At 40.9% G+C, this 27,989-nt stretch overlaps 2 protein-coding genes across 9 annotated transcripts in view; both read left to right on the forward strand.

Moving 5' to 3' along the window:
- Nucleotides 1-13,813, forward strand: part of N4BP2L2 (NEDD4 binding protein 2 like 2) — a 45,625-nt gene extending 31,812 nt beyond the window's left edge. For 2 of the 8 annotated variants that reach the window (XM_051778846.1, XM_051778848.1), the window contains exons 8-12: nt 743-2,550; nt 4,838-4,923; nt 5,530-5,575; nt 6,629-6,817; nt 11,464-13,558. In XM_051778846.1, coding sequence (XP_051634806.1) covers nt 743-2,550; nt 4,838-4,923; nt 5,530-5,575; nt 6,629-6,789 — 2,101 coding nt within the window. In that variant the 3' untranslated portion in view covers nt 6,790-6,817; nt 11,464-13,558. Of the gene's footprint in view, nt 1-742; nt 3,852-4,837; nt 4,925-5,529; nt 5,576-6,628; nt 6,818-11,463 lie in introns of those variants that run through there. The other 6 variants (XM_051778852.1, XM_051778849.1, XM_051778851.1 and 3 more) reach the window with 6 other exon arrangements.
- A 100-nt stretch (nt 13,814-13,913) lies between these two features.
- N4BP2L1 (NEDD4 binding protein 2 like 1) lies at nt 13,914-27,678 on the forward strand. The gene is made up of 5 exons (XM_051778907.1): nt 13,914-14,116; nt 21,726-21,850; nt 22,650-22,738; nt 23,975-24,051; nt 26,026-27,678. Exons 1-5 carry the CDS (start codon nt 13,995-13,997, stop codon nt 26,252-26,254), a joined length of 642 nt encoding a protein of 213 aa, XP_051634867.1. The 5' UTR covers nt 13,914-13,994; the 3' UTR covers nt 26,255-27,678.
- Nucleotides 27,679-27,989: the final 311 nt, after the last annotated feature.

A 27,989-nucleotide genomic window follows, 5' to 3' on the forward strand; every position in this document is an offset into this window, starting at 1 on the left:
ACATCAGTATTTCAGAGAAGTCACTGTAAGGGCTGCTATCTGTTAGATTTGATGAGAAATGCAGGCAAAAGAAATAAGATGTTCTGAAAAGAGCTACAAAATTAATTGTAAATAAACGTCTTATTTTTCCTAAAATCCTGTGATTTTTTTCCATAGTGTATTATTTTGTTGATAATAAAATATGAAGTATTTTTTCCAAATACATGTGAATAAGCAGGTAATATGCCAAACAGTAAATATCAAAGTTGCTGTAGTCATTGTACATTATTTGGATTTTTCGTTAGTATATTTTGAACTTGAGTATTTGATCTTAATGGATGACATTTTCTTACTGTGTCCTTCACTTAGTACCTTTCTGCTCACCATGACATTTAATGAAATTTCAGAATAGCACCAGTTCTTTAGTATCAATTATTCAAACATCATGCTAGAAAGACATTCAGAAACATGTTTGGTCTTGCAGTGATTTGTGATACTTTTTGTAAAGCTAAGTTAATGAGATAGCAACTGTGTTTATTTAAATGGATTGAAATGTTCAGGAATTGCCCTGAATTGTAAGGTGTACATTTGTTTAATCAATGGAAGGTTTTATCTGAGATCTTATCTATTAAAAAAACCCAGATAGTCTGTATTTGATCATCATATTAACATAAAGTACCTATTCTTCAAGTTGATCACCGTGAATACATTATTACTCAAATTTAGTTGTTTACATTTAATTTTTTTGTTTGTTTTCACATAGGGAGACAATTTTAAAGACGATCACTGGGCACCCGTTGACGAAAGCAAAGCAGAAGAAAAAGCGAAAAAGAAACAAAACAATGGAAACCAATCACACAGAAATTATGAAGAAAATGTTACATGGAGTAGATCGTTATCCAACTCCAGGTGACCAGGACAGATCGGAAAGTGAAGAGGAGGATGTGGAAGAAGAAAACAGGAAATCATTGTGTACATTCAGCAAAGGTCCAAAGGATCCAGTAATAGTTTGTGAAGAACAGCCTAACAGTGATGATGAAAGCCTAAGAGAAACTGCAGGGGTCTCAAGAGAAAGGTTTCTGGTTGCTGTGCCTGAGGTCTCAATGATGTCAAACAGTGCACTGAAAAACGAATTGCCTGTAGAAAGTGACAGTTCACTCTTAATAGATGTAAAACTTTTTTCTACTGAAAACCTAACCAAAAATGCGTTCAATGATGAGGAAGCAAATCAAAGGTGCAGAGAAAATCTTTGCAGAAGCAGTTTCCTAAAAATAAGCAATGATGAAAATTCCATCTGTGAAACAGAAGGCATCTCTGAAGATAATGACACATCACTGTTAAGCATAGAAGAAAAAACGAAATCGTGTCAAATTACATGTGAACCTGACTTGGAAGCTAAGCTGATAAGTTTAAACAGTGAAGAAAAACAAATCTCTCAGTGTTACAATTCAAAGGTACGTGATGTTGTGCCTGATAATAACACAGAGGGCAAAGGTGCATTAAAAGCAGAAGAGACTAGCTCTAATGCCTGGGCTTGTTTTTCAGTTAATTTATCTACTGAGGAATTGCAGCTGGGCTTTGATACACAAGTTTCTCTCTTTCCTTGGTCTGAGGATAAATTTGTAGGTGAACAAAGACCCCAAAAAATGAGGGAACCTAAACCAACTCAGACAAACAGTTCACAGCTAAACTGCGATCAGTCAAAAGAAGGATTGGTAAAGGAAAAACATGAAACAGAAACTGAGGAGTTTGGCAACATAATAAGCAATGGTATGTCTGCATCTCCAGCTGGTGAAGTGCACTTTGATTCCCTTGTGGAAGCCAGGGCCACCTTCAGGCAGTGTTCGAGTGAAGTAAATGTTCCAATAAATGATGCTACACCAATTACGTTGAAGAGGAAAAGGTGCAGGAGAATTGTTAACTTAGCACCAAAGTTTAACCTACCAAGAGAGATTGCTGATCATACAGAGGGAGGGAAGGAAGTCCCAGTAAAAGAAAACGTTCCCCAAAAAAGTGTTTTGGAAGTGAAGCAAAAGAACTTCCTAAGCAAGGACCGTGGAGATGCACATGAACAGGACTCTGCATTGCAGGAATATTTTGCACCTTACAGTGACACCGAGGCAACCTCTTCCTTACCCACTCCTGATGCTGATGCTCTGTTACACAATATTTCTCACATTCATTCAGGACAATGTTCTCCTGTATCAAAATATTCCTGCAGTGTTTGTGTAGCTTCCAGAACAAAGGAGGAGCAAACTACAACTCTTAAGATGCAAGAGGTAGTTGATAAAAAAGAGGATGAGAGCGAACAAGTTTCTTCAGAGGTTACAAGTGACCAACCAGATATTTTGTCTTCTGTTAAAATTGTTTCTGAATATCCAGAAGATTCCAGTATATTGGCAAGCTGCAGTGAAAAGGTGAATGAAGCAGATGACCCTGAACCAGCAGAGGCCTCACAACTTGAAGATAATCAAGATGTGGATGTGAAATGCAGTTTTCTGGGACTTCCCTTATCATTAGGATTTGCCTTTCAACTTGTGCAGCTCTTTGGTTCTCCAGGTCTTCCACTGGGTATAATACTCTTCTTACTACTCCTACATAAAATAAAAGAAAAACAGCAACTCAAACCCCAAAAATCCCACAACCCCTCAAAACCAGAAACAGAAACCAAAGCACTCCCTCCAAACCAAAAAACAAACAAAAAGACTATGATTAAATAATAATTTTTATTGCAGATATTAGTTAAATATTAATCCTATTGAAATGAATCACTGCTACTTTGGTGATAGTTTCTGTCAAAAGCGGCTTTTGGTTTGGCCTCGTATTTTAAGTTTTGTTAGTAACAAAAATTTACTAACTTTAAATCGGAAGTATGAAGCTCTCATTGCCATTCTGTATTAATTACAGAACTGAATGAAAACATGTTACAAAATGTGTGCTCTTATATAAAGGTTGTATGTCTGCTTTTATATTCCATTTATATTTCCAAATATAAAACCATTCTGGTTTCCTATTTCCCAAAATCTATTAATTTGAAATTGAATACCAAACTTCCAAGTTGCATTTTCTGATAGTGAATACCTTCTTTTTAATCATGCATTGTTAAGAAGTGTCACAGTGTTGTATACTCACCTTCCAGGGCTTCAGTTGTCATTTTTTGTGTTTTCAGTTTAGTCGTTTTAAGTTGGAAAGTAAAAGACAATCAGTCCTCAAAGGAGCTGTGTGTGGCAACCATCATTTCCAAATGTACTGCAGGCTAAGGTAACCCTACAAAGCTGTAACCAGCAACAAAACCATGTTTTATTGGGAATCACCCTGGGATACAGTGCTGTGTATGCACCTGCTGAAAGAGCCATGTTCCCTGTGCATTTGGACCCTTCAAATTTTTGGGTCCAAATTTAGTGGACAAACTGTAACTTTCATTTAGCCAAAAAATAGGATTAAAAAACACAGACCAGCTTTTCAGCACATAGACCTTTACATCTGTTTGTTTCAGTAGAATTTAAAGTTAAGCATGTATTTTCATGTGACAGCTGGGGAGCACCTTTGTCTGTTTGTCTGGCCAAACTAACCTCAGCATTCTTTGTTTTTATTGTAAATGTTGATGGCAATACCACCTGCCAGAAGAGTGATGCAAACCGTGGGAAGTATTACTTGGCTTGGTCCCCAAAGGACCTGCAGTGCTGATTCACTGAAATCTGTCACCACACACCAAAGAACTTGACATACAGAGCTGAAACAGAGCAAGGAAGTACTGCTGATATCTTTGACTGTTATGTATAAAACATTTTTCTTCTCCAAACTTGGTGAATCTTCATATCTGTGATTAGATTTCATAATCTTAGAGAGAGTTGACCATGACTTGAAAACAGGTATCTTCTGGGGGGGGGGGAAAAGGCAAAACCAGGCATTCAGAAACAATCAGTAGGTTAGTGAACCAAATGTTATTCTTCTCTGAGTCAGTAACAGGTGAAAATCTGGCATTTAGATGAGCTTCCTTTGGAAATAACCTTTAAGAAATATCAACTCACCTTGCTATCTCTCTGAAGCTCTGCCAGCTTATGACTGCTCTCTGCTGGAGTTTTTCCATCAGAACTGCATGCACAGTCTGCAGAAGGCTGGCCATGTTCTCCTTTGATTATCATTATCTTACAATTTCAAAAATTCTTGTGCTTTTCAGTGGCATATTATATATTGACAGGTTACTATTTATTCATGCGCACATTTGAACTGTAGTGTTCTACAACACTGGCAATTGCAGTCAATTTTTATTGAAATTATTTTGTTGGGGAAAATTTTGGTAAATAAATGTCTTTAGTTATTTATAAATGAACATTTAGTTGATTGACTTTCTTGTGTGATTCTCATGTAAGTGTAGAATATATTTTAGACAGTTTTCCTATGAAGACTCTCTTTTCAGCTTCTTTAACGGCGTTAGAATTAAAACATTTTAGAAAGTAATTTCTTTAATGATATTGCACAAATTCCTATAATTAAACATTTTAAAATTTAAAGGTTTTTACTTGAGTTGCATTTTGTTTAATTTATCATCTGAAAGCTTACTGGTTTTCTTGTTTTCTAGTTTTGGAGGAGTATGTGGGGGAAATGAAAGTATGGTAGGAAAGCATTTCTCTAAATAAAGAAACCAAACCCAAATCTCCTTCCCCCTCTTCCCTCTCTTCTGCACTGGCCTTAGATTCTAGAAATCCTAAATTCTGACTTTGCTGCTTGCTCGTTGAAGTATCTGCTTTTTTTAAAAAAGGTATACATATAATGTGTGCAAAAATTGTAATTCAGTATATATTTTGGGTGTGGAGAGATCTGAACACTCAACTGCAAAAAATATTTTCTTCTGCAGAATCCTTGTTGCCAGATGATTTTATAGTTCCTCTTGACTGGAAAGTTTCAAAGATGATCTATTTACTGTGGAAGACCTCTGTGGAGGTACGAATTTTAGGGGATTTTGGAAGACTTTCCAATATTTCAGGTGCAAAGAGGAATTACTCAGTTATTTGTCAGTAAATTTGCTTTATATCCACAATGAGGAGGTGGATGATTTATGTACTCCTCTGAATATTTCTAGAACCAGCTCAAGGCTGTGGTAGGATTCAGGTTTTGAAAGATCAGCTTCAAAGTAGTTCAAAATGGAAAAAAAATTTCTTTGATACCTGTGTCTTGACCTGGCCTGTGTTCATTAAGTACAACCTACCATCATCCAGATGTTTTCTCTCCTCGTCTGAGCATATCTCATCCTCCACTACCTCTGCTAGAGCTGCAGCAGAGAAGTCATTCTGAGTGGCTGTCAGCAAGTTAATTCTCTTTGTCCAATTACAAAGTGTTAACCTGCAAATTACTTTTTTTCCCCTCATCATGGCTGTTGCTTTGTAAAGGTTTGCTTTATTTTTCTGGTAGTGGCAATTAGGAAAATCCTGTAAATGCAATGAACTAGTGATTATAAGAAAAGAACATGGACTTTGTTGTTTCCCCAAATAACAAAATCTCTTGTCACATACTTTCTTCTTTTTGCTGGACTATTGTTATCTATTTTAGGAAAAAGAGAAAGCAAATGGATTGCAGAATGGAAACAGCTTGACTGGTAAGTGTATTCTGTGATACAAAAACTGTGTAAAATTCTTCTTGTTGAAGGGTTTTTCATGACAAATAATTGATAACACTCCTGTTTGTGTAAAAGCACCAGGATGTGATAAATGAATTTGTGCTAGTGTTGATGTGTACATGATATGACAGAGCTATGGTTGCTGTGAATTGTCACTTTGTGTTTCCTGATGCAAGTGCTGTAATTCCTTGCCTTTTAAAGTTTCCCACATGGAATGAATCCAGTACTTAGCTCAAGTTTACCCACTCCAGATCAGAAGAACGTTTAGCACGAGGAAGTCTTTCTTTAGACTTTACTTCCCTGAAAGTTTGATTATCTTCTGGACATGTTCCAGCACCTCAATGTTGTTCTTGTAGTGACAAGCCCAAAACTTTGAGGTGCAGCCTCACCAGTGCCCAGTACAGGGATACAATCACTGCCCTGGTCCTGCTGGCCACACCTCTGCTGATACAGGCCAGGATACCATTGGCTTTCTTGGCCACCTGGGCACACTGCTGGATCATGTTCAGCTGCTGTCAACAGTACCTGAGGTCACACCCTTGAGCAGTAAGAAGTATCAGAGTTCATGTGAAGCTCTGGACTTCTGCATGCATGAATTCCTGCAATGTGGAGGTTATGGAATAAGGTTGCTGGTTGTCGTTTTCCATTATTTCCGTGTTAGTGTAGTACAATTACAGAAGTTTCATAATATGAGTTTAAAAATACATAATAGTAGCTCCCTGACAGCTGCTAGAATTTGCTGTCTAAAATAGGAGAGAATTTTAGAAAAAAAGGAAGCTTTTGGAGAGGAAGCATAAGATTCTATTGGGAATAGACACACAAACACGAGTGCTCTCTCTCACTCCCTCCTCCCCCCCCCTCCATGAGAGACAAATATGAAAGATTTCATATTTAGGAGGAGGAATCAAGGGTATTCTGATGAAATAAAAGCTTACTCTAGAAATACTCTATCCTGACACAACAGAGATGACAGACTACATAAGATAATTTTAGGTGCCTTTGGCTGAAGTTTGTAATTTCTTTATTTTTCAGATGATATTATTAGTCTTGAAGATCTAAATAAAAATCACCAAGAGAATCAAGATTCTTCTGAAACACTTCCAGGCATGGAGCTGTTTCAAGAGATGATAGAAGAGAACATCATGACCTGCACCAGCACTGGCTGTCTGGGTGCTGCATTTCATCAATCATGACTGACTATCTTAAATTCTGCATGAACAGGTAATCAGTCACACTTGTGAATGTGTTTCATTCTTTTTTCATATATTTGACAAAACATCTAAAGAACATTGTTTGTTATATCTTTTAAGGTGCAATTAGTATCCTCCAAATTACTTGTTTTTCAATTCAATTAAGGTTGAGGGTTGTTCTGGGTTTGGTTTTTTTTAAGCCTGAATGGGGAAATGAAAAGGCAGTATTTGGATATTAAAGGCATATGATTTTTTTTTTTTCCTCTGAAATCTAAAACCTGCCTGGTAAAGTAAAAGCAGTGTGGTAGGATGCCTGAGCGCTGGACTTCATTCCTGGTTTGGTTACTGTGTAATCTGTTATGAGTCATCACAGTCCTATTTTCCTTGTCTCTTGAGCATGGAGAGCAATGCTGCCTTCGTTAAAGGTCTAATTATCAAGAGCACTTATGAGTAATAAAACTGTATTTCACCAAGTTATGAAAAAGTGACAGCTCTCCTTTTTAGTAGAGAATCAGCAGCAGGGCATCACAAGAAGACTCCAATATATTGAAGTGTTAATTTTTCATTAATGTTTTAATTTGGTGTGACAAAGTGTGCTACTGAGCATTAGAAAGTATGCTGTTGTGTTCTTGCTTGTCTTGTGAATTTTTGAACCCTTTGGTAACCTGGCAAAGTTTCTCCAGCTTGTTTATGTGATATATTCTGGGTAGATTGTGATAAGAAGGAAGGACTTTGGGTTCCATCTGGAAAATGCTAGCTTAACTTCTGTGTCATTTGCCATCAGTTGTTCTTTCCAAAATGGAAAATGGATTAATCTGTAGCTTTTAAACTAGGAAACTGAGGTACACAGAAATAGAATAACTTGTACCATGAGCAAACTGAGCCAGAAAAAAAGATTACAGATTCTGAAATTTAAATTATTCCTGTCCAGACATCACAGGACCATTGAAATATCATCCTCGTGGGGTCTGGTTGGGGGTCTTTGTCACCCTGTGCCTGACCTGAGCATGAGTTGGAGTAGTCGAAGAGGTGGACGTGCACTGTGTTGGGACAGCTATAAAAGCAAAAGTTGATGTTTTAGCTGGTTTTTTAATTTTCACGGTAGAGGTTCGTGTTAGAGAGGAAGTAGTTGAATAGTTTGGGTTGGAATTGAAACCTCTTGAATGGAGTTTGATTTGATTATGTGCATTTTTATATCATTGATTACAAAAATGACATTGCAGGCCATTTGCTGATTACCCTGTACCATCTACTGACATAGGAAGATGAGGTGAATCTCTGTGAACCACTTAGTACAGACAGCACCGATCTCACATGGTTCTGTCAGGATGGATCATTAATAACATCAAGAACTTCTGGTCATGATATTGTCCTCTTACATAATCAAATACTACAATATTTGTTAAGCAAATTAAAAAAAATTCTACCCAAATACTTAGCCCTATGCCTGCTACATATTTTTAGAAGTTACTTATTTATAATATTCCACTAAAGGCAAGATTTTGGCTTATGGTACTGACTAACTGTCTGTGGCGTTTGTATCCTAAGCTACTATCCAGAAATGTTCAGGTTATTGATTGAAATGTTCATATGTTAAAGAAACAGACATGGAGAGCTCTGTTACCTTCCCAGGAGAAAATTGTGATTAACATGAATTTATTTTTTTTTGCCTTTGTGTGCTACAAGAAAGGAAAGACAGACACTAGCAGAGTATCTTGCCTCATTATCCAAACCTCTATCTTTTTCCATTAGATTTACCCCTTTTGTCTGTTTGCTGTGCTACTTCCAAAATTGTTTGTCTTCCTCTCCTGCTTGCTGTGAGTGCAGCAGAAGTGACTCGCAGCCCTGTGCATGTGTGACCCAGCCACTGTCTGCTGTCATTAAACCCCAGATTGTTACGTGGTGTTGCAGTCTAATGCTCTACTGCATTGGCTTATGTTAGTTCTAGGAATGTAGAATCAAAGCAATGCAAATTTTACCGTGAAAGAAGACTCTCAGTCAGTGTTTGGTTTATAAAAAGGTCTTACACATTCTCTGCAGGGCTCAGTCATGGAAATCGATGCTGGGGGGAGGTGTGGTTCAGTTGGAGTTTCGTGTTTGGAGGAGGAGGGAAGTTAGTCAGGAGGTTTTGGGGGTGTTTGCTTTGGTTTGGTTTAGTTCAACAACTGAAATGAGTCAGGGAAAGTCCTGAAGGCGGTTGGAGGAAGAGGATGAGACAACAGAGGTCAGATGGGTTTAGGCTGCTCTGGAGCTGTGATCTGCCTTCTCAGACCATGAATGGCTTGCTGCTGCCAAAGATGTGAAGTGCCCTTCCTGCCAGCCCTGCTTCAGAGATCAGCTCCAACACTTCCTGGCTGACATGAAGGCTATAATTTAGCTTGCTAACCCTGCAGGAAACAAATGGGTAGTTTTCTGCTGGACTGACAAGTTTAGATAAGCTGTAAAGCCCAATTCAGTGCCAAAGTTGTGGCAAGGGAGCAGACGAGGCTGTGCTGCTACAGATACAAGGAGAGGACGTGCAGGGCACCCTGTTTGGGTGTCAGTCAGCTCTGATAGCAGGGACCACGTACCACGCAACCAAACCTTCAGATGAAGGGCTGCTTTTAAGATTTTTAATCATACAAATGTAGGATGTTAAAAAAATTAAGAAAAGTATATGAAAAGGAAGAAGCATGTCTTGGGTTTTTCAGTCGGATCATGCTCACAGTCAGGCACAGGATTCAGGGTAACAAAGACCCCTAGCCAGACCCCACGTGGGTATTTCAGCAGTCCTCTGAAGTCTACATGAGTAGGTACTGTAAAAGGCAGGTGAGTTTTTCTCATTGATGGTGCCCCTGGTTTTGAGGGATAAGGTTGTCTTTCCTCACCACGAGGGAATTCTCCTCTGCTCCCTTGATTAAAGCAGACTCACCAAGAATGATGTCCCAGAGTGGTTGTAAAACTGCTCAAGTGGACAACTGTAAATGTTGAAATGGATTTGATTTCATCAAATGCCAGGGGGAAAAAAAGCTAAGAAAATTGAGACATTTCTATTGAAAACTTTTAAAAACATAGGAAATAAATGGCGAGCTAATATGATCATTCAGTCCCTTCAGATTGGAAAGTAAACTGAGCATTACTGGCCAAGTGCAACTTAAGCTGTTAGCCAGATGAATGTTCTTCTGTACTCATGTTGTGTAAGAGTGTTTTCATTCCAATGGGAGAGTGAACAGTGGTGGTGTTCCTCTGTGAAAATACAGGGTTAATCTGAAGCTGTTGTGAGAGTTCCTTATTGAAGCATTGGCAGCACATCAGTATTTGTTCTGCAGATTAAGCAAGAGTTCCCAGTTTAAAAAATGTTGAGATCATTGAAAACAGCATTATTTTGGTGCCTGTAAGATTTTCTTAGACAAGGACTCACAGGTGCCAAGCACAATACAAATGTAGCACAAGAAGACAGAACCTGATGTCAGTGTAAGCATTTATCTGCAAGACCACTGCAAAGTAAAAGCTGGCATGTTTCTTTTTGAAAGAATAGTGTTCAGGAACTCCCTGCAGGAAGACTTCTTCCACAACAGCCTGGTAGGGTGTGGCTTTGATGAGACAAATCTCTTGGTGCTGTACGTTATCACTCCTCCTTTCTCTGGCTATGCTATTCCCAGCACTTCCCATTGCTGCATGCAATGCTTCTGCAGTCAGAGTGAAGCAGTTCAACTCCATAATCCAATGCATGAAGATGTCCAAAAAGTTTTTTGTCTAGACCATGGAGCTCATCTAGAGTCCATGAGATAGCAGGACTAAGGCAAAGGAATAGGAACATATAGCTGGGTCAGGCAGGACTGTCTTTTGTCTAGCATGAAGAAATTAATCTAGAAGATACAAAGCAAACTAAAGCAGTCTTCCAGTATTGCCACAGAAAATATCATCCCATGGCCAAACCTCTTTTAGTTGGTACTTTGATACCACGATAATAATAAAAAAAAGAAATTTCTCTGTTCTTTGACATTTAACCACTAATAGTAAACAAAATGAAGCATGAAAAAGTGGACAGAATTATGAGCAGAAAACCTCACCTACTTTTTTCAGTGCTTATCAGAAAACCTGGCCCAAAAATGACTTAAGCAGAGAGTATAATTACCTAGGGGGAATAAGAGCTGCCCACAGCAGCGTTTCTGGAGCTCTCAGAAAAGACCAGCCATTGCCTCATATGAACTCTGTGACTTGGAGGTCTGTGAGGTCCTGAGTGAATGTAACAGGGTAAACAATTCATATTGTAACAAAACAATTATGAGATGTAGCTGTACAATATTAGTTTTGGTTGAACAACTGTTCATTATATAGGGTTTGTGAAGTATAGAGAAAAAAAAATCCACTGTGTTACTCTTCTCCCTGTGTTTTAGCATTGAGATTGTTAGGTCCTTATTGCCTCTAGTTTTGACATCCAAATTCTTCTCTTCCTTTTCCATTCTCCCTATATTTCTTTATTTTCCCTTTGCTTTCTATTATCTTCTTCCTCTCTGTTCTTTTTAACTTTTTAAAGAAATAACCAACAGCTGAGTATGGGAGACTTTAAAAAATGTCGGACAGGTGAACTCTTCTCAGTCTGGGTTTTCTTTCTCAGGTCTCAGCTGTTAAAAGTCTTGTTGCAGCCTGTGTTGTTGTGGTATTTCAGCAGAACCTGTTCTCTTTTTATTTCAGAAACTTCTCACTTTGATTCCACCATGGCCACTAAGGATTTTAAATGTGAGGGATAACCTGGAAGAAAGAAACCACTGTAGATTTTTTTTTTCTTTGTCTGTCTTCTCTCCCACAGCCCCCCAGTATCAACCTTTCTGTCTATGTAATAATGATCGAAATTGAGATGACTTTGGGTATGGCAAAATGTCACTTTCTGAAGCCATTTGGGATTTATACTTTCTCTATATAAACCTCAAGTGTGGTACAAACAGTTTGAGAGTGGAGACCAGAAGCATTTGTTGCCATGGGGGGTGAGCTTCAAGCTCTGGTATTTAATTTACTTGTGTGGGAATCCAAGATGTTGCCACACAGTGATGCTTGCCTGCAGGGAAAGGTGCCTGTTACATGTGCCTGCTTCTGCCTTTCACCCTGTCAGTCATAATTACATCCTAGTCCCTTTACAACCTCAAGTGAAATAAATCTTCATCAGTCACTCCTAATCATTCATCCAGGGGTACACAACTTACCTCCTTTTCTCTTGAAATGAGCCTTTATGCTTCCCTTTATGCTTCCCTTCAGCTAGACTCATTTGGGACTACAGAAATAAGAAAATTTCACTACAGACCTGATTCAAATACACTGGAGGAAGGATGTATATGGTTTGTGTTAGACTGAGAAGATGTATAACTAGCACTAGTAACTAGTGATTTGATGTTTCTGTTAGAGGTATTAGAAATATTTACATATGGAGAGTGAGCTAAATTATAATTAATTATAAAGAGCAACCTCTGTCAATTATGAGGCATCCATAAGGCTGGACATTTCTTTGTAGGGAGGAGAGACATAAAAGACAATTGTCACCTCACTTAATGGTGAAAGGTGTGACAAAAGATGAATGAGAAGAAGAGTAGCAAGGAAACTTAGGTTGTGTCTACTTATCAGAAATATTTCCCACTTCTGCAGCTTGCAGATCCAGAATATTTATCCATTTGTTCATTCAACTTCTCTTCCTTACCTTTCCCTGCACCTGTTTCATTATGCACCAGTTGATTCAGGACCTGACTGCACTCATGCTGAAGCTCCACTACAGCCTAAATTGCCAATGTGTCCCCACTTTCTGCCTAAATACTGCATCTACATGTGAGCAGTCAACAATGTATACATTTCGAAATTAATGTTGTACCATTGGTGAAATTTACTGGCCACACTGTCTTAATACATTTGCCAAGTACATGTGTGTGTTTTCCTTGGCTGGGAATGTGCTGCTCTCCTACCAGCAGAACATTATACAAAATGTAATGGGGAGGTGGAAGGTAATTCATGCCAGTGCTAACTGCAGCTTCAGACTTAGCTGAGGTACCAGTGGCAGCAGAAAAGTTAGTTTGATTTCAAGAAAATGTCACTCAAGGATTAATCCTGTCTTCCTGCTTCCTTTTACTGAGACAGAAATCTGAATGCCTTTATTTTCTCTTACTGGATAATGACCTTACAGAAGGCTTAAAATAAAAACAGTTTTCAAAATCTCGCAGTATTCTAATATGCACAAATCATGTTATGCCTCCTAGGAGGTTGTTGTCAATTTAAGTTTACTTTAACTCTCCCCTCCACAGTATCTATGAATTTCAAATTGTATGTATCTTTTTTCCTGCCACTTTTTTCCCCACTTGCTTCAGCTTCAATTAGCGTTGGTGTGCCATGTACTCAGGAGCTAAGCTTTCTCCCTGTATGTGAACCCTCTCCTTAGCACTATTGGCAAGCATCAGAACCTAAGGCTTCAGCCTTGAGGTTTGGTGGCAGTGTGTCCCTGTGGCATAGCTGAGGCTGGCTTCTAGCCAAGCTGGGATTGACGCCGTGTGTGGTTCTAAGAGGGAGAGTGTGGTACCACACCCGCTATTTTTGGGCTTACTAGAAACTATAATTTCTTTTGCTTCTGTGGTGATCGAATTAATGCAGATCAGGTTTTCTTCAGAGGAAATAAATCTTGTTAAACTTCCTTTACTTTCTCATGTGATAATATGTTTGAAAAAAAAAATAGGGTGGTGTACTGAGCGTGATGCACAGGGTTATCCGTGCAGTGCAGGGTGGTTGTTTAGCTACATCCCCTTGATGATTCCCTCTCCTGCCTGCCTTGTAGTTCGCAGTACGTACAGGCAGCACATGGGATTGAACACTTTCGGCGCTGGCTTGTGTTCTCCTGCCTTTGAGAATTTGGAGATTAATCCTGATTTTAATTAATCAAAGATGGTATCTTTGGGCTAAAGTTCCGGGTCGAAAGCGAGTGCCGCAGCTGAGAGTTCGGCGGTACGAGCCGCAGATGCCCGTCCTCGCCCGTCTCTCTCTCCTTAAGGCAGCTTTCGATTTCACGGGGCACAGGCTCGGGCGCCCGGGCCATGGAGGGACGCGGGTTCCCGCCCGCCCGCGGGGGCCGTGGGACGCGGCGCCGGGGCCGGGGCCGGGGCGGGGGCCGGGATGGGGAGCGGCTGCCACGGGCCCCCCGTCCTGGGCCGGCCCCGACCCCACTCCCCGCCGGGCCCGGGCCCGGGGCCGCGGCGATGGACGAGCGGCTGCTCCGCGCCCTCGGGGGGCTCAGCCTGGGGCCCCAGCGCGGCCGCGGCTGCGGGAGGCTGGTGCTGCTGCGGGGGCTGCCGGGCGCCGGGAAGAGCACCCTGGCCAGGTAAGAGTGTCCCCCGCCCCGGCTCCGGCCCCACCGCGGGGTATCGGGTGCGGTTGCGGGGCAGGAGCGGAGCAGCCGCAGGGGCCGAGCCGGGCAGTGCTTCGGGAGCCGTGTGCCCGCCCGGACCCCGCGCCGCGGCGGAGAGCGGGGCACGCTCGCTGCAGACCCCGCAGGGGCACCGGGGCTGGTTTGGGGGCTCGGGGGAAAGCGGGAGCCTTGACTGGTGGCAGCCGCTCGAAACCCTCCGCATGCCGGCTCCAGGCCCGCTCCAGGCTGCGCTGCTCCTGGTACCTGTGGCTGGTCTGGGTGTCCTGCCCGTGGGACTGTGGGTGCTGCTGTCCCCAGCGAGAGTACTGCAGGGAAGCTTCTAGGAAGTTGGACTGAACACTCTGACCCAGGTGGTTGTTGTTGTTTCTTTTCTAAAAAGCATCAGATTGGTGGTGGGGCTTTTTTCTTTGGTATTTTTTTGTTGTTGTAGGTTTTTTTGGTTTGGTTTGGGCACTTTTTTTCGGTTAATCACAAACACAGTAAAGCACTCCCCCTCTCTGACTGAAAATTGACAGCTCTGACTTCTGTTTTTGTGATGTCCTGCACTCCTGATCAGAGCTGTAGGGCTGTGTATAATGGGCAGAGGAGACCAGTCCCCTCTCTGGCAGTTCAAAGACTGATTAAAAATAGGTGGAAGAACCCAGTGTGGAGTACTGGGAGACAGCACTGCAGCCAGCATGACACAGTGTAGCTGTAATATCATATCACAAAATCTCACAGTCTGGTATCACACAGCTCCCAGTGCCACCCACTCTCTATCAAAAGAGGAACATTCACTGTCTTCTTACTCTGCTGGGTTAAGGAACCCATGCTGGGATCATGGGCTGCCACAAGAAGGGCTCTGCTGTGAGAGGTGGCAGCCTGAAGCTGAGTGATACACTGTGTTCATCTACAGTTTCGTCTTTTCAGTGCAGTACTTCCCTGTCACATTGGGCCTTCTGCCTCACTGCACTTTGGCAAGTGAAGTTATTTTATAAATGGGCAAATGCTGTGTTTTACTCACACCCAAAATGCATGTCTTTCCTGTAAGAGGCTGTGTAAGTGCAGGCCTGCTCCTTCAGAGGGGTTGGGTCTTCTCATAGCAAAGTAAGAACGTAATGGTTTGGGGCCATATTCTCAGGCAGCACAGGTAACTGACCCACTTGTATTTTTTAGGTCAAAACACAAGGTTAATTATTAATGACAGAATTACAAAATCAGGTGTAAGTATTGTTTTAATTCCCTGTGAGATTAATGTTTGAGTATCTTACTCTGTTTCTAGCCCCTGTTAATCGTATCATTGCATTTAGCTGTTCAGAAGTACACAGATTGAAGGACAGCCATTAGAGCAACATTTAATACCTCTCCATTAACTCTGACCAGATATGGAAGGACTGTGCCCAAAAACTTCTTTTGTTATTCCCACACTGTGTAGCTTGCGGTGTTGGTAAATGCAATGTGCCAAGCAAGGCAATGTTTGCAGAAAATGACAGCAACAAAGCTCATTGTAAGATCCTACTGGAGGAGGAAGGTGGTTGTTTACTTGCAAAAGCCCTCCAGAAGCTCATTTTATGGATTCAAATTTATTTTCTCAGATTTTACTCACAGTATCACAGCTAAATACCTGCAGGCACCAAGATGCATGTGCACAGGTGGTCTGCCCAAAATCAGAGCGGTCAAGGGCCTTCACCTGTCCTGTCCTTGCTTCCTCTGCTGGATTGCTCTCGGTAGTGACAGGGTGAGTTTTGGTCAGGTCTGGTGTGCCACTCGCAGCCATCAGCTTCTAGGGCTGCCATCTTTTTGCCTCCAAATTCAGCTTACTTGGTGCTTCATGAATCTTAGGTGTTGGGGATTTTTTTCCCATTATTTTAGTTTTCCCATTTTGGGTGTCTTTTCAGGCTCTGTGCTACTTCTGGAACGAGAGGAAGGAGGCAGGTGTGTATGGGCTGATGTGACCCGCTGGTCATCCTCCTGCTCTCAGAGCATGAGTCTTCCAGCAACATGTCCCTGGTGCTGGGCCTCAGCTGAGTGCTGGCCTTGTGGGGGGGGTTAAGCAGCACCTTTCCCAGATTTTTTGCTGTTAATTATGTTCTTGGCTGTCAGTGTGTACCATTGTTTTAGCCTTTGCTCTATTGTTTCTTCTGATGCTTTCATACACACTTCCCTTCATTCATTCATTCATTCTTCATATCAGCCAGCATTTCAGTTACAACCTGTAGATCTTTACAGTGCTCAGAAGTCACAAACTGTGCACTGGTGATATCACAGCCCAGTCATACCTCCAAGAGAAAGGCCCCTTTTCAGTTCATCACAAAATCTTAAGGAACAAACTCAGATCCATGACTTGTTTCCCTGACTTTTCAGTGTCACCGAGCTCAGTTTGGACACAGCTTTGTAAGATTTAGGTACAGCATCTTCATTAAAATTATTTCCCAACCCCAGTTGTTCTCCCAGCTCAGAGCAGCCTGACACTGGCATGGATCAGTTCAGGTCTGGTTTTGCATTTCTACTAAAGACAAAAAAGGATCCACTTGCGATTATTGAAGAATGAGTTGGTCTGCTCACCACCAAGCTCCAAAACTTTCCAATTGCTTCACTGTTAAGAATATCCTTCCCTGAACCACGTATTTTGGGTGACCCCAACCACCTCGCTGTAACTGTTCACCACACCAGCAGAAGCCCACAGGAGGAGGGCCAGCTGGAGTCACATCTCCAGCAGTCTCCATCAGGCAGGTGCGACACACTCCTCCTGAACACATTGTCCTCGACTTCGCAATGCAGGGTTTATGATCAAACTGAGGCAACTACTGAGAAAACAGTTAACTGGGGTTCAGTAGCAGGTATAGCTTCCAAAAATGCCTCCAAAAAGTAAAATGAGCTGCATACAAGCTCATACCTGCTTCCTCAGCAAGCTCTTTATTGCATGGTAGGTGCACTTCCAGCTCTTCTACAATACATTGCTCAACTTACACATAAGCCTTTATCTAGCAGTTTAACTCAAGCATTAAGCTGGGCATGATCAAACGTAACTTTTCAGCCACTGCTGTTGATTTATAGCTCAAAATGAGGTTGTTCTTGTACTCCCTTATGAACCACAAAGGGAGCAATCTTCCAGAACAGAAGAGAAAAAATGTACTGGCACTGGGGCATCACTGCTTGGCGTAATCCACGTCTTGTCCAGTTCTCCCTGCTGCCGTTGCCTGGTTCATCCCAGCACCTCCAGTCCTGGCCTGACATGTAACCAGCACCCAACCCTGACCAGCACCTGACCCTGTTGCAGAGCTGCAGCTCTGATGGGTTCATGGACTTCAGCTCTGCAACTCCTGCTTCCAGACAGCATTGTTATTGTAAACATGTCCCCTGGTATAAAACCACTTCAGGTGAGTCTCCTGAATGTGTTGATCAAATGTAATATCATCCTGTTTCTTTACAAAATGGAGCCATGGCTTGAGCCCCCGTGGGTGAGACACAAAGGCGTGTCTGTGCTTTACAAGCAGCACCTGACTGGCTCATCTGGGCAAAGTCCTCTGGGCACTAGAAATTGTTCAAACATTGTAGACAGGTGATAATGCTGAGCATGTGCACCAGATCTCACAGTTCTGCTTTTCTGCTGAAACCAAAAGCTTTTAAACACCTTTTAAATGCCACAGAATGCAACATAAAGTGTTGGGAAGAGTGACCAGAGCAAGCGGTTGCATGTATATGTTCTGGTCTCCAGGACATTGGAAGATGTATGAGAATATACTGGCTCTGAGATCTGCCAGACGTAGCATCCTGCTGCCTTCTGATAATGTTCCTTCCCATCTGCTTACCAGGTTCAAATCAGAAATTTATTTTCAAATTTTCTGATGAAAAAGCATGAGAGCCTATGGAATACAATTATGGAATTTTTTTATCTCCAGTGATTATTTTTGTTTACATTATTATAAAATTATATAGAAAATAATTATTATAAAATTGTTACAGTTAGAATATGAAATAATTGTTTGAAAGCACTGAAGATGCTCTTTAGGGAAAAAAATGGACTTCAAAAATGTTATAAATCCTGGGAACACATCTTCAGATGAATAACACAGGAGATGTCTTTAACCCACCTGTCTCTTCAGTGGGGCAGCTGTTACAATGCTACTGTGGTCAAACAGAAACAAAGCTGTATTTTCAACAGAAAGAGTCTCCTTTTTTGATCTCAGCAGCCATCGTAAATGTGGCCAGGGAGAGACAGCAGATGAGTGTCCACCAACACCAGCCGAGGCACTGTGTTGTTTAGAAGTGTTGTTGCTACCTGGGCTGCCAGAGGGGTTGGTGTGGGCAGGCAGTGAAGCTTCTGCCTCTGCAGCTTCATATTTCCAAGGTCTTTATGAGTTCCCAGGCCCTGCTGTAGATCATGAGGTTTACCACTGTTGTGTCAGAGCTGAAGAACTGAAGCATCTGAAAGGTTTTTTTTTCCTCAACTGTATCAGCCAGTCTAATGAGACACAGTACTGCTTCACTGTGCAGAAAGGGTAGAAAGGGGTTGAGGAGATTTGTTGCAAGCAGAGGAAACATCCCCCGTGCTCTTCTTACTTTCTTATCCTTTGTATTTTCTGAAACAGCAGCAAACTTTTCTTTAGCAAGATATAGAGCGTACCACATTCTGTATCCACTGCAGCAAGATGGAGAGATTGTGCAATCACTGTGTAATTACATTTCCCAAATTAATACTGAACCTTTGACAGATGCTGCTTGTCACAACACAGTGCTTCAAGTTCAATGGTTTCTTTATAAAATGCTAATATAGCTCCTATGTATCCTTTGATCTTGCAAAGAGATTCCATTCTTCTTTTCCTCTTTAGTATGCTTTATGCTTACTGATCCGACAGCAATGGGCAATTTCTTTTTACATGGGGCTGTTCAAGACTTATGCATTAATAACAGTGGTCACAAGCCCTCTCATTTTGCATAGCTAATGTATATTTTTCTAAAATACAGGCATTTTAATTGCATACAGTGATTAGGAGCCTGGTGTGATTATGCAAACCTGTCTTCTAAACCACCTTGCAGTCCTGTGAAGATTGTACAAGGCTTATTTCTTAAGAAACACATTAAAGAGGTTTGGGTCCCTTTTGAAATTATAAGGGACAGAAGAAACAGGATTTTTGTCAACTTCATGGGCAATAGGGAGGGGATTACAGAAATGGTGGTAAACTTCAGTGACTGGTTGTTTTAGAAAGCTAAAAGTTAAAACCAGCAAAATAAGCAGAAGGTAAAACACCTTTATCCCACTTAATGTTTTCTTATGTTGCTGTTAGTAGGAGCTTGTTTGGTATAAATATAGCAAATGTGAAAGTAATTTATGGCTCTTAGGATATTTTGTGCCATATTTTTCCTCCTTTGACACACAAGTTTTATTTACTTTATTATCAGTATCAGGGTAGTTAGACTGAGTTTACAGATAATCACATACAGTTTAGATTGCTTAAGGGTTAATATCAAAACTCTCATGTGAGTGTGCATATATGTGTTGAAAATTCAGTAAAGTATGTGCTAAGAAAATTAGTTTAAAATTTGCACTGTTTGAGAACATGTTTAAAAGAAATACTGAGCAAGAAAAAAATAGTCTTGAGATCTTTTACAAGATGTGTGCAATTTTATGTGCCTATTAATAGCTAAAGAGATGACAGGCATTTTAGCAAGGATTTTTTTAGAGAAGAAATTGCAATGGGTAAAGCAGTGAGAAAGGCGAGGTGCTGAATCGAAGTGAGAGCTGAATATATCAGTTTCTCAGCACAGAAGTAACCAGATAAGCATTAGGTGTTGCCAGGCTTTTCATGGTAAGAATTCTTTGCCTAGGACTAAAATGAAAGCAAATGTAATTTGACTGTTTGCTAACAGTTTGAAGCATGACTTTTCTTAAATCTGTTTGTCCAGAGTAATTATGTGATTAAAGCCTGTCTTTGGAGCTAGAAGATAACAACATGTAGGTGCTAAATGACACTTGACAGTGGGCATGGCCCAGTCCTGGCTGTCAGTCAGCAGTGAGCCTCTATTCTCTGGGAGGGTTGTTACAGCAAAATAATATCAATTAATCAGCAGATGGTAGGAGTTACAGTGGAGACTGAGCAAAGTCAGAAGCTGACCTTTATTCAGCTAAATGCAACCCGCAATCCTAGTGAAGAATTGCTGCTTGCAGGCAGATTAGGGTAAAACTGGTAAGTAAATGGTTAGGACAGAGCTAGATGACAGAATTAAGCTTTTTCTGTCTGTGTGTCTGTTTTTTTGCTGATAACCTAAAGGCACCTTTTCCCTTGCTGTTGCTCATGTAGATAAGACATTGAGAAATAGTTGTTTTACAGCTTGTGGGGATGGAAGAAAAGCATTTTATTAGGGAAGCTGAAATGAGTCACAGGGACTGGAGACCATGTGAGATGTGAGATAGCAGGGCAGCAGCATTCAAGTCTGAGAGCCACAGGGTTTCTTGGTTGACCTTTCTTTTCCTGAGACAGTTTGGGCCTTAGGGAGACATAGATTAGAGAGATGATGCCATGGGCTCTCCCTGACTTCTTGCAGAGACTCTCTCCTCCCCCAGCACTTCTGTGACTGAAAAAAAATAGTTCTGTCTATGGACACAAACAAATTTGGATTATAGAAAAATGGGAATACAATTTCATATTAAGATTTTTTTATGCTCTCTAAGGACTGGCAGAGGAATGCTTCATGTTTAAACCACCTCACAAGCCAGCACTTCCACCTCCTAGAGCCAGTCACAACCTTTGAGGCAGATGGTCAGTTTACAGCATCCCAGGTCTGCAGGAGCATCGCTGTGGGACACACATCAGTGCGAAGGGAAGGGGGTTTGCCCTGTGCCGCTGACCACAGCTGTCTGTTTTATGGATCTATAGCCAATCTGGTAATTCAGATTCGTTTATAAAAACATATTTAAAGCTGAAAAGATATAAAACTTACTCAATTCTACAAGAGGAAGATTAAGTGAAACAGGGATAAGTACAAGAACTATAAAACTGCAACAAATAACACAAAATATTGACTTATCATTCAGATATTTGTTTGCAAATAATAAATAAAATAAAAAGTACCATCTGCTTTCTAGCCAAAAAAAACCCAAACTGATGGTACTCTTGGCCATCTTAACTAAATGACAAATCCTTCCTTCTTATCTCCTGAAATAGTAGAAAAATGGTCAAATTGTCTTTTGACACCAACTTCCATGGGATAAGCAGGTTTGGGTTGTTGGGGTTTTTTTTTGTCTTTACAATCCTACGTTCTCAGACAACTCAGAAAATTCTCAGGTAACTCAGAAGGAAGACTGAATATATTAATATCATTAAAGACTTGGATGTTGGTAGTCCAGTGTAGATTTCTTTGCTGAATTAAAGAAATCAAGGCCATGCCTTCAAGCTCCATTTATTTCATCCTATGTGTCCATCTACTGATTGCAGTATTTTCAGATCCTTCCAAGCTGGAATTTTTCAAATGAAGCACGGTGCATATTTGCAGAGCATTCAAATGGCTCTTGATTTAATGGTCTCTGTTAAAGGCATGTGTTACCATATACTAATCCTTCTTTCATCTTTTTTTTCTGCAGACAACTGAAACGTGACTGTCCCAGTGCCGTAGTTCTTAGTACTGATGACTTCTTCATTGAAAATGGTGTATACATGTTTGAGCCTGACTTCCTAGAGGATGCACACAAGTGGAACCAAAAAAGAGGTGACTGAACTTCATCCAGGGGTTGTGCAGTCTGTCTTTAAACTTAGCCCCCAAAATAAAATATCTCAAAGTGATGTCATACACTGCAGTTCATGGGGTATTGGTTGAAAAAATACATTTACCACTTCTGATTTTATTTCTTCTGACTTACTAGAGAGAAATTTGTAAATGAAAATTGCTGAGGTTGATAGATGTTATTTTAGAAAGTAAAGCAGTGACTGTTAGGAAGCACTGCTGAAACTTGGTAAGAACAGGTGCCATACAGATACCAGCTCAGCAGCTGCTCTCTGCAGCTGTAGGCACCTCAGCCTTATGAACTACTTAGATGTCTGTCCTGGCCTGGAAGGGGGTGTTACGGGGTGGGGAGGTAGTGATAGGAGGAAAACTCGGAAACTGAGTTATGAGTTTGAGAATTAAACAACCCAGGTCTCTCCTTCAGAGATAACAATGTAACATGCTTTTGTGGCTGTGTTGTGAAGGAAATTTTGGCAATGACAAACATACTTTGAGATGATATAACAGGTATCTTCTGCAAACAACAGTAATTTTTAGCTGTTCCAAGTATGTTCTACAAGAGCTTTGTAGAACACAGCTGGTACACAGCACAGCCAGCAGCTGCACCACCTCCTCTGGGAGAGCTCCAGCTGGGCACTGACCTTGGCTCCCGTTTGGGCAGTGGCTGCAAACCCAAGTCTGGTGGGGAAACAAGTATGTGAGCAGTGGGCAAGAAAGGACACTTTGGGGCTAGTAAGGCCTGGATCAGTCTGTTATTTGATACACTTAATGTGTTACATTGCAGCACGCAAAGCAATGAAGAATGGGAAAAGCCCGGTTATTATTGACAATACCAACATCCATGCTTGGGAAATGAAGCCATATGTGATAATGGTAGGGAAATCTCTGATTTATTGCTTTTATGTGCTCAGCTATGACATTTACAAGGTGATCTGACTGAAATGGTTCTTAACATGGCTAAAAATAATTACTTCACTTTCCCCATTTTTCTCTAATTGTAGTGGATATTGTGGATATTATGACAAAATAGGGGCAGAGGTGCCAGTGTAGTTGTTTTAGCTAGTCAGCTCTATAACTCAGTGAAGGCAAAATGGCTTGAAAAGTTTAACAGCCTTTGAATCTCCCCTGTTACTTCTTAGTCATCAGGATGTCATCCCCTTCCCTGGTAGCGACATGAATTGAACAGTTCTGTCAATTGTTTGTTGACAAATATACCAAGATATGACTTACAATTTTAGTTCATAAGTTGTGAAAAATACACCACACAGAGTCTTCAAAGATGCATTGATATCTCTTGTCAGTAGTTCTGGCAGAGATGGCAATATTTTTAGTACAGTTGCATAGTGTGGCCTGTCTGCTAACATTAAACTCGTGCTTCTCTTTGTGGGTTATGGTGTTGTCAGTTAAGAATTTTGGGTCTGAGTATTGCTTAGCACAAAAGAGGCAGGAATTAATAGTGGGTGCTGGAAAGCCTCACAACTCTAGCAGGAGTTGTGAATGCTTGTGGGTGAATAAGAAGCAAGTAGAGGGCACAGACAGAGATGGGCAAGATGTAAAAAGGTCAATAGATTTCCCTGCCTCCTTGTCCAACTCAAAAGTAATCAATAACTGTATTTAATACATATATATGTACATGTATGGGTTTTTTTGTGTGTGTATGTACATATATATATACATACACACAAATACGTTCCTTTACCTTGAAAAAAATGGAGTACTGTAGACTCAATGGCTGGGATAAACATGACTGATAGATGTTGACCTCACACTTCCAGAAACTCCAGACTGGCATGGTCAACCTGTAGCTCTTGAACCATCAGTGACTTCAGAGAGATAAAGTGCCAAGATGCTATTGCCATGGGGGATGGGGACTGGGGGCAAGGCTGAGGCAAGTTTTGCCGGGAACCCCAAATCCCTTCATGTAGAAGGAAATGAACTAGCTGGGACTCAGACTGGCACCGTGATGGCAGTCACAGTTATCGTCCTCTTTCTGGCTTCTGGTACATATCACAGATAACATCTCTTAACCTGGTAAAATCTCAGGGGGTCTAGAAGATTGGCAATTCCTGAGCTTGGCAGCCACACATCTAAAACTTCTGTGTCCTTCAGGCACGTGAAAATAGATATGAAGTTACATTCCAAGAACCAGATACACCCTGGAAGTTCAATGTTCAAGAACTGACAAGGTACATATTTTTCTCTTTGATATTGCAGACAGCTTCTCATTTTGTAGATGTGTCCTGATAAAGGACAGTCTTCTTCCTCTTCACATACCCTAAAATGTAGCCTAGTAAATGACAACAGAAGGATTGTTGTGGAAAGTTTCTGGTACCGAATACCTGGTTTGTAGTAATTTCAGCCCTGAAAAGGCCTGACTGTGCTGAAGTGAGACAGGCAGTAGTAAAAGCAACAAGGCCTTTTTATGCTGCAAGCTTCTTGGGGCAGAAACCCCAGTTTTCATTCTGTATTTTGAGCAGCAGTCTTTATGTTTCAGCACAAAACCATATCTAAGCACTAGAGACAATTTTCAGGCTTCTATTCTTAAAATTTAACCATAGCAAATATTGCTATAGCGTGCAGGGATGATACATTGAGTGTGGCTAAGACACCGGGTTCTAGAGGATCTTTGTAAAGATCTCACACACACATGGGATATGGTGAATGTATCAACTCTGTGTGGTAGGATTTAGAGGCAGCCAAATGTGTCTCTAAGTATGTTAGTTTGATTAGTGACTGCAGCGTTAATGGTTATATCAATGAAAAAAATTCATGTAGGCTAATTTCCTAGCCTTTATCCAATCTGATGTAAAGTACACCTCAGTGAACTGTCTGTCAAACCCAGAAGCTAAACACATGCTAACTTACTTGTTATTGCAAGAAAACGAGGCACGGGCGCTTCATTCCAATGGATGTATTTGTTTTGTACCAGCTAGGAACTCTAGTCAAAAGTTAGCACTGCTCCTTTCTGTGTCTGATGGAGACAAACGGCAACTGTCAACTGTGTCAGCTCTTGCTTCACCAGCACCAGCCACTTGTAGGGCATCACTGCAGAGGCAGAATTTAATAATTCATTGTAGGCTGAGTAATTCAATAACTTGCATTTTGTGTTATTAAATATTTGAAACAAATCAGCTTTTTACAGCAGCACTGTAAAACTAATTCAAATACGCCCAGTTTTGGAGCAGGTCTGTGGTAAATGGTTCAGGGACAGCTGCAGGTTGCTTCCACATGGTGTCTTTATCAGCAATAGGGTTTGTGCTGGTTACTGGCCCAGGAATGGGCTGCATGTGTGCAGGACTCTGGCTGCTACAGGACCTTGTGCCCACTTCACAAGTGGGATGTGCAGCTGGCAGCCTGCTGTGCTACTGTCAGCGTGATTCCACTACAGAAAAACACATGTTGAGCAGTGCAGCATTTGCACAACACAAGGTTTTGAAAATATAGATGCAGGATAAACATACGTTCTAGATCACAAACTGTGCCTTACAGAGCTAAATGGCAAGCCCAAAGATATTCAGGGTTTGCAAACTCACAGACAAACAGAAATTCCTGGTGGTCTTTGCAAAAACAATTCCCACTCAGTTGTGGAGAGACCGTGACTGTTTTACTCTATCCAGAAATCCCTGCATGTTTGAGCATTGTGTTCCCCTCCCTCTCAAACCTGTCATTTACAAATCTGCCCTGGAGCCTGAGCCACATCATGTATGATTTTTTTACTACTTGTGCTCAAAGCAACAGCATTTTTTGACCTCTGTATTTGCTGATAAATCAGTGTCTATGTTGGTTACAGCACTTGTCTGCATTTCTCCAGATGTACCAAAGCTCACCCTGAGGCTAACAAGCTGTTAGTGCTAAAACCCAGCAGTCCTCTATAAAATACTACACAGGTCTTCTACATAACTCTTTCATTTCAAAATATTTGTCAACTTCTTATGTCCTGGCTGCCCAAAAAAATACTGGTGTGACATTTTTCAGCAGTCACAATAATATTCTTAAGAAGTCGGTAAAAGTAAACAACAATTTGTCAAAAACAGGCTAGAAATAGATCAGAACCATTGTCCTATTTAGGACAACCTATCAGGCACCTTAGCAAGCTGAAGATAACTTCTAATACATGGGCAGCTAAATACTTGTATTTTCTGTTAATTTTGACTCTACAGAAGAAATATTCATCATGTCCCTCGGGAAAAGATACAACGGATGAAAGAACAATACGAGCACAATGTTACCTTCCACAGTGTTCTTCACTCTGAAAAACCAAGCAGAGATGAGGGAAGCTACAGTGGACCAAATGCATCTTATGGCATGGATACCCATTCCAATCCTTTTTCAGACTTCTCAAGGAGAAGACCTCACAGGACACGTACAGACAACATGACATTTAACTGAAGAGGTGATTCCTTGGTGTGTTTTAATTATCAGGGTATAAAAGTCTCTAGTTTTAAATTTTTTCTAAACTGTTTATGTTTTTCTACTACATTTCTAAATTACTTTTATTTCTTACAAATCTTTAAATGGCATTGTTCTGTGATCTCACGGCTCTACAGGACCAATCTAAGAGCGCTGTCCCCAGTACAAACTGTACTCCCTCTCATCCCTCTTCCACCAGGAAAATCCATCTAAGTAGGAACTGGGCTACAGGAGTAGGTCTGTACAGCTGAAACACAAGGCTGTCAAATACACAGACTAACTCATAATGACTTAAGAAAGGAGGAAAAACCTGTTTTTGCTAAGGGGAGAAATCAGCCTCTTCAGCCACTGAGTGCTGAGAAGCCACTGACTGATGGATGAGTGGGAAAAGAAACTATCCTGCTGTGGTTTTATCCATACTGTTATATTCTGATGATTATGGCCTTGTCAAGAAGCCTTGTGAAACATTTTTAAAACTCCACTTGTCAATTTTTTTACATAGGTGTGGATTATTAAGCAGTGCCTGTAGAACAGACAGTGGGGAGGTATTTTGCAGGAGGAAATGAAGACGGCTCCCATTTGACATTAGGAAATATGGGTATAACTGTGATTCATCTAGCAATTTAGCAGAGAAGTCTGAGAGGTATAATGTTGTCTCTATGCAAAAGTCAAGCTGTCTTCAGGACACAATAGATGTACAAGATTAATGCATTTTGAGTAGAAAATGCAATTTAAGCTTTAAGCATCATCATTACGAACAATTCTGAACTGGGGGCCCAGGGACTCTGGCTCTGCAGTATTCCATGGAAGTTTACAGAACTACCAGCGAGCTCGTGTCAGTTCTCCAGTCCTGCACTTGAGCCAAGTGAACAGCACAGGACCCCTGAAGGGTTGCTGAGTGGGAGCTGGTGGTCTCAGTTCTGAAACATCCTCCCTCCCTTGAACCTGCCTGGTGGGAAGCAGCAGAGCAAAGGGCAACCTGACAAGCAGCTATTTGAAATGTGGAGGTGGCAGCTGGTCCAGCAGGACTATTTCCCTCTCCAATGGAGAAACTCCAGTTCTGAGCTTAACCTGTTGAAATGAATGAGAACAAAATAATGAATTCAAGCACTATCTCATCCCCAGCAGAAAGATCCTGCGATAAAATCAAAGAAAGATCTGATTATCTTTCATGATGTTGTGGCCTCAAGTGCTTCTTTAAGGAGTAGCTCAGAAACACTGACCAAAGATTTACCACTAATACCTTTGTGTGGCATTTTGCTGTAAATCAAATAATCACAGCTGTTCTCTAAACCTTTTTTAGTGCTATATGGAAAGTGAGGAGGAAAGTACAAGAACGGACCCTAATTACACAGAGCAACATTTCAGAATTAAAATGTTCTGTACAGTGAAAATAAGAGAACTATTTTGCCCTGTTCTTTTGATAGCCAAACAACTACTCTAATGCTGCAGAGGGAAACAAAACTGATTGCTTTAGACTGAAACAAAGATCCTGCTGTAATTTAAGAATATGTCAGAATCCAAACAATGGCTTATATAATGTCATAAAACCCTTAGCCATACTGATGTTATTGTACAATACATATTTGTGAGAAGTGTATAATTTCTTCAGACTATTTTGCAGATGAAATTTTATTTCATGAGTCTGTTTTTGAGATACAGCTTTATTAAACAGATTCCAGATTTAATGTACAAAGTGTAAAAATAATTTGAA

The sequence above is a fragment of the Manacus candei genome, unplaced genomic scaffold (genome assembly GCF_025592945.1).
Source record: "Manacus candei isolate 608988 ecotype Guabito, Panama unplaced genomic scaffold, ASM2559294v1 h1tg000014l, whole genome shotgun sequence".
Taxonomy (NCBI): domain Eukaryota; kingdom Metazoa; phylum Chordata; class Aves; order Passeriformes; family Pipridae; genus Manacus; species Manacus candei.